The 6,725-nt window shown below is 51.4% G+C and overlaps 1 protein-coding gene across 1 annotated transcript; it reads left to right on the top strand.

The window, feature by feature from the left end:
• The first annotated feature begins 2,110 nt into the window (after positions 1-2,110).
• SOX4 (SRY-box transcription factor 4) lies at positions 2,111-5,136 on the top strand. The gene has a single exon (XM_017544083.2). The coding sequence runs from the start codon at positions 3,386-3,388 to the stop codon at positions 4,796-4,798; it is 1,413 nt and encodes a 470-aa protein (XP_017399572.1). The 5' UTR covers positions 2,111-3,385; the 3' UTR covers positions 4,799-5,136.
• Positions 5,137-6,725: the final 1,589 nt, after the last annotated feature.

The raw sequence follows: 6,725 nt of genomic DNA, 5'->3' as shown, positions 1-6,725 counted from the left end.
TATGCAGAAAAGGTGCCTCTGTTTTTTTGGTTTGGGTTTTTCTTTTTTCTTAAGATTTGTTTCTCCTTTTTTTAAAAAAAATATAATACGAGTAGCTAATGGTCAAAAATTATTTGCTTTTACTCACAAAAACAATTTTGCTTGTGGTTGATTCTACCAGATCCAGTCAGATGGCTACTTAGGGTGTTCTCTCCAGGAAAATTCTAATTCTGACAACCTGGGCCCACTGCCAGCCTGCATACTTTAAAAGTGTGACAAGATAAATAGAAATTTACTACCCAGCACTAGTTTAATCTGAATCAAAAGCTGACTTAATTATTTTGGATTGGCCTTACCTAACCACATACGGTTGACCTGAAGAATATTAGTTTCCTACTATAGTGTTAAGGAAAGCTGATTTTTACTATAATTCTAATTTTCGGACGTTGGAAAACAAGTAATTTCTGCGGCCAAATTAACGCGTATTTTGAATACCTAGGCATCCTTTCTTTGCCACATTCTTCATAGTATTTATTTTTTTTTCTGAGACAGTCTCACTGTGTCACCCAGGCTAGAGTACAGTGCTGGGAACTTGGCTCACTGTAACTTCTGCCTCCCGGGTTCAAGCAATTCCCCTGCCTCAGCCTCCCGAGTATCTGGGATTACAGGTGCGCGCCACCACACTCGGCTAATTTTTGTATTTTTAGCAGAGATGGGGTTTCGCCATGTTGACCAGGATGGTCTCAAACTCCTGACCTCATGATCCGCCTACCTCGGCCTCCCAAAGTGCTGGGATCACAGGCGTGAGCCACCGCGCCTGGCCTTCTTCATAGTATTCTTCATGAAGTTCCTTTCTTTTAAAATCAATGGTACCGCAGGGTTACCACTATTGTCCTTGTATGATTCACATCAGTGATCTGTGATTACCTTTTTTAAAAATCTCTATCACCCACACTGGGGTGCAGTGGATCATGCAATCTCCAGGGTTCCAGAGATTCTCCTGCCTCAGCCCCTCTGGAGTAGCTGGAATTACAGGCATGTGCATCCAGGCCCAGCTAATTTTTTATTTTTGTATTTTCAGTAGAGATGGGGTTTCACCATGTTGACCAGGTTGGTCTCGAACTCCTGACCTCAAGTGATCCGCCCACCTTAGCCTCCCAAAGTGTTGGGATTACAGGTGTGAGCCACTCCGATCTTTTTATGTCAGTGGCCTTACTGTTCTAGTCTCTTGAACAACATGCAGCTTTTACTAGGTGTGTGTCTGGCATCTGAATTACAAAAAAAGATACTAGTATTCATTGAGGGCTTACAATACATCAGGTGCTTCATAGTCACAAATTCATTGAACCCTTACAACAAGCCTCTATATAGTAGCTCCTAATGCTCCCATACAACAGATGAGGAAAACTGAGACTTGGCCGCATCCCCATAGTTACAGAACCAGTAAGAGGGATTAGCAGCCAGGTCTACTATGAATCCCAAGACCCCACTTTCTTCTGCTACCAATTATCACCTCCTTCTACCACGGTTTCCCTTTGCCTTGGTTTTTCCGTTCCCTTAGATTCAAGTAATAAATACATAGGAGGAAACATATAAAACAGAAAGAAGGAAGATGGCTTTGGGAGGAGGAGAGGAATAGACAGTGAAGCAATCTTTAATTTTGAAGACATGGAAAATAAATATTTAGAAAGTAAAACCAATTCCCATCCTTTACACATGCCATTATCATCCTATACACAACCCTGGAAATTTGCCCACTGAGGTAATTATGGAGCACTGCCTAATGTGTTTCAAGGGAAGGCTCCTCTGTTTGGGCTATCCAGGATTTACAGGGAGTTAAAATCATTAAATAACCATAGTTGACCCTTGTTCGGCTAAGAGGGTAAGCAATTATTGCAGAGTCCTCTTCCCTGCCTTCAACAAACAACACAAAAACGGTTCTGAAGGGATTTACACAATACATCAACATCTGTCCCGTACCTAGAGTTGTTAAAATAATTGTGATGACAGGTGTCTAGGTGCCACTTTCTTAATGGTTTTCAATATCCATTGATTTATTGTTGTGGCTTTCTCGTCCCCTTTACAGCTTTGGCTTTAAGAAAGAGCCGGGGAACAGATTTTGCAGAGAGGCTGATTCTTTATTCTAATGCTGAAAAGAACTAATAAAAATAATCACTTGGCTTTTAAGCAGAAAGCTTCCATTTACAGTATTTCACCCTTACCCCGCCCCCTTCCAAGCCCCTTGTTATCTAACATAATGGTTAGAATACATTTCCGTCTCTCCCCTTAATAATTTCATGCATTAACATCCCTTTCACACACTAAACACACACACGCGCGCGCGCCCGCGCGCGCACGCACACACACACACACACACAGCAAAAGGAAAAAAGAGGCAGCAGAAATCTCAGCTGTACTTCTAGCCCTTTTAAAAAGTTTGCTCTGTAAATTGGAATGAGGTCAGATTTGGAGCTTCTCATTGCACGCGGAGATTATTATTGCATCGGGTTCCAAGCCAATGGGAAGCCCGGGGGCGGGGCTTGGCATGAGGAAGCGTTGGTTACAGCGGCTGATTGGCTGCAGCCGAGACTGTGAAAGGATAAAGAGGCGCGAGGCGGAATTGGGGTCTGCTCTAAGCTGCAGCAAGAGAAACCGTGTGTGAGAGGAAGAGGCCTGTCTCGCTCGCGGGTCTCTAGTTCTTGCAAGCTCTTTAAGAGTCTGCACTGGAGGAACTCTTGCCATTACCAGCTCCCTTCTTGCAGAAGGGAGGGGGAAACATACATTTATTCATGCCAGTCTGTTGCATGCAGGCTTTTTGGCTTCCTACCTTGCAACAAAATAATTGCACAAACTCCTTAGCGCCGATTCCGCCCACAGAGAGTCCTGGAGCCAGAGTCTTTTTTGCTTTGCATGGTAGGAGAGGGACTAAGTGGTAGAGAGACTATGTCGCTTTCCTGAGCTACCGAGAGCGCTCGCGAACTGGAATCAGCTGCTTCAGGGGGAAAAACACACGCACACACACACACACACACACACACACACAACACACGACTTGCCTGGGAGGCCGCGAGAAACTTGCATTGGAAGCTTCGGCAACCAGCATTCGAGAAACTCCTCTCTACTTTGGCACGGTCTCCAGACTCAGCCGAGAGACGGCAAACTGCAGCGCGGTGAGAGACTCTCCAGCCTGGGAACTATAACTCCTCTGCGAGAGGCGGAGAACTCCTTCCCCGCATCCTTGGGGGACTTTTCTCTCCTCGCGCTCCTCCGCCCCTGCGAGGAGTTGAGGGGCCGGTTCGGCCGCCGCTCGGCGTGTGCTTGGCCCGGGGAGCCGGGAGGGCCCGGCGATCGCGCCGCGGCCGCCGCGAGGGTGTGAGCGCGCGTGGGCGCCCGCCGAGCCGGGGCCATGGTGCAGCAAACCAACAATGCCGAGAACACGGAAGCGCTGCTGGCCGGCGAGAGCTCGGACTCGGGCGCCGGCCTGGAGCTGGGCATCGCCTCCTCCCCCACGCCCGGCTCCACCGCGTCCACGGGCGGCAAGGCCGACGACCCGAGCTGGTGCAAGACCCCGAGCGGCCACATCAAGCGGCCCATGAACGCCTTCATGGTGTGGTCGCAGATCGAGCGGCGCAAGATCATGGAGCAGTCGCCCGACATGCACAACGCCGAGATCTCCAAGCGGCTGGGCAAACGCTGGAAGCTGCTCAAAGACAGCGACAAGATCCCTTTCATCCGAGAGGCGGAGCGGCTGCGCCTCAAGCACATGGCTGACTACCCCGACTACAAGTACCGGCCCAGGAAGAAGGTGAAGTCCGGCAACGCCAGCTCCGGCTCCTCCGCCGCCGCCGCCTCCAAGCCGGGGGACAAGGGAGACAAGGTCGGTGGCAGCGGCGGGGGCGGCGGCGGCGGCGGCGGCGGGAGCGGCCACGCGGGGGGAGGAGGCGGCGGTGCGAGCGGCGGCGGCGCCCCCTCCAAGCCCGCGCAGAAGAAGAGCTGCGGCTCCAAGGCGGCGGGCGGCGCGGGCGGCGGGGGCGGCAAACCGCACGCCAAGCTCATTCTGGCGGGCGGCGGCGGCGGGAAAGCAGCAGCGAACGCCGCCTTCGCCGCCGACCAGGCGGGGGCCGCCGCCCTGCTGCCCCTGGGCGCCGCGGCCGCCGCCGACCACCACGCGCTGTACAAGGCGCGGACTCCCGGCGCCTCGGCCTCCTCGGCGGCCTCGGCCTCCGCCGCGCTGGCGGCCCCGGGCAAGCACCTGGCGGAGAAGAAGGTGAAGCGCGTCTACCTGTTCGGCGGCCTGGGCGCGGCGGCGGCGTCGCCCGTGGGCGGCGTGGTCGCGGGCGCCGACCCCAGCGACCCCCTGGGCCTGTACGAGGAGGGGGGCGCGGGCTGCTCGCCCGACGCGCCGAGCCTGAGCGGCCGCAGCAGCGCCGCCTCGTCCCCCGCCGCCGGCCGCTCGCCCGCCGACCACCGCGGCTATGCCAGCCTGCGCGCCGCCTCGCCCGCCCCGTCCAGCGCGCCCTCGCACGCGTCGTCCTCGGCCTCGTCCCACTCGTCGTCGGCCTCCTCCTCGGGCTCCTCGTCCTCCGACGACGAGTTCGAAGACGACCTGCTCGACCTGAACCCCAGCTCAAACTTTGAGAGCATGTCCCTGGGCAGCTTCAGCTCGTCGTCGGCACTGGACCGGGACCTGGATTTTAACTTAGAGCCCGGCTCCGGCTCGCACTTCGAGTTCCCGGACTACTGCACGCCCGAGGTGAGCGAGATGATCTCGGGAGACTGGCTGGAGTCCAGCATCTCCAACCTGGTGTTCACCTACTGACGGGCGCGCGGGCAGGGAGGAGGAGGGCCGGGGGGTCGGAGAGGAGAAAAAAAAAGAAAAAAAGAAGAAAAAAGAAACGAAAAGGACAGACGAAGAGTTGAAAGAGAAAAGGGAGAAAAAAAGGAAAAGAAAAAAAAGTGAGCAGTGCTGGCTTCTGCCGCGTCCCCGTCGTCGGAGAGGAGCGCGGCGGCGTTTTGGACCCGCGCTCCCATCCCCCACCTTCCCGGGCCGGGGACCGACCCTGCCCAGCCGGAGGGACGCGGGGGAGGCGGAGGGTAGACAGGGGCGACCTGTGATTGTTGTTATTGATGTTGTTGTTGATGGAAAAAAAAAAAAAAGCGACTTCGAGTTTCCTCCCCTTTGCTTGAAGAGACCCCCTCCCCTTCCAGCGAGCTTCCGGACTTGTCTGCGCCCCCAGCAAGAAGCCGAGTTAGTTTTCTAGAGACTGAAGGAATCTCCCCTTTTCCCGCATCACCACCTTGGTTTGGTTTTGTTTTGTTTCTTGGTCAAGAAAGGAGGGGGAAAACCAGCGCGCCCCCTCCCCCCCTTTTTAAAAATGCCTGAGGAAGATGGAAGGCTCCGGGGTGACGAATTTGGCCGATGGCTGATGTTTTGGGGGAGCGCCGGGACTGAGAGACTGACTCCAAGCAGGCGAATTCCCGTTTGGGGCTTTTTTTTTTTTTTTTTTTTTTTTTTTTTTTTTTTTTTTTTTTTTTTTTTCCCCTCTTTCTTTCTCCCCTGCCCCCTCTGCAGCCGGAGGAGGAGATGTGGAGGGGAGGAGGCCAGCCAGTGACCGGCGCTAGGAAATGACCCGACAACCCCGTTGGAAGCGCAGCAGCGGGGGCCAGGGGCGGGGGCGCGGAGAAGGACACGAACTGGAAGGGGGTTCACGGTCAAACTGAAATGGATTTGCACGTTGGGGAGCAGGCGGCGGTGGCTGCTGGGCCTCTGCCTTCTTTCTACGTGGAATCAGTGAGGTGAGACTTCCCAGACCCCGGAGGCGTGGAGCAGAGGAGACTGTTTGATGTGGTACAGGGGCAGTCAGTGGAGGGCTAGTGGTTTCGGAAAAAAAAAAAAAGAAAAAAGAAAAAAAAAGGGTTTTTTTCTTCTCTTAATCGGAATCGTGATGGTGTTGGATTATTTCACTGGTGGGGTTAATATAGCATGTTATCCTGTCTATCTTTTAAAGATTTCTGTATAAGACTGTTGAGCAGTTTTTAAAATAGTGTAGGATAATATAAAAAGCAGATAGATGGCGCTATGTTTGATTCCTACAACGAAATTATCACCAGCTTTTTTTCATTCTTAACTCTTTAAAGGATTCAAACGCAACTCAAATCTGTGCTGGACTTTAAAAAAAAAACAATTCAGGACCAAATTTTTTCTCAGTGTGTGTGTTTATTCCTTATAGGTGTAAATGAGAAGACTTTTTTTCCTTCACCGATGCTCCATCCTCGTATTTCTTTTTCCTTGTAAATGTAATCAGATGCCATTTTATATGTGGACGTATTTATACTGGCCAACCATTTTTTTTCTTTTGTCCCTTTTTTGCTTTCCTTTCTTTTTACCGCCTTTCTTTCTTCCTTCCTTCCTTTTCTTTTTTTTCTTTTTTTCTTTTGGTTTTTGTTTTTTCGGTTTTTTGGCAGTTGTTGTTACCCACGCCATTTTACGTCTCCTTCACTGAAGGGCTAGAGTTTTAACTTTTAATTTTTTATATTTAAATGTAGACTTTTGACACTTTTAAAAAACAAAAAAAGACAAGAGAGATGAAAACGTTTGATTATTTTCTCAGTGTATTTTTGTAAAAAATATATAAAGGGGGTGTTAATCGGTGTAAATCGCTGTTTGGATTTCCTGATTTTATAACAGGGCGGCTGGTTAATATCTCACACAGTTTAAAAAATCAGCCCCTAATTTCTCCATGTTT

Source organism: Cebus imitator, unplaced genomic scaffold, assembly GCF_001604975.1.
Source record: "Cebus imitator isolate Cc_AM_T3 unplaced genomic scaffold, Cebus_imitator-1.0 Scaffold165, whole genome shotgun sequence".
In the NCBI taxonomy this organism is placed as follows: Eukaryota; Metazoa; Chordata; class Mammalia; order Primates; family Cebidae; genus Cebus; species Cebus imitator.
The sequence above is the reverse complement of the archived record's forward strand: the minus strand, read 5'-3'. Positions and strand labels throughout refer to the sequence as shown.

Excerpts from the sequence above, each read along its gene's own strand:
- SOX4 (XM_017544083.2), top strand. The coding sequence starts at position 3,386 with ATGGTGCAGCAAACCAACAATGCCGAGAACACGGAAGCGCTGCTGGCC.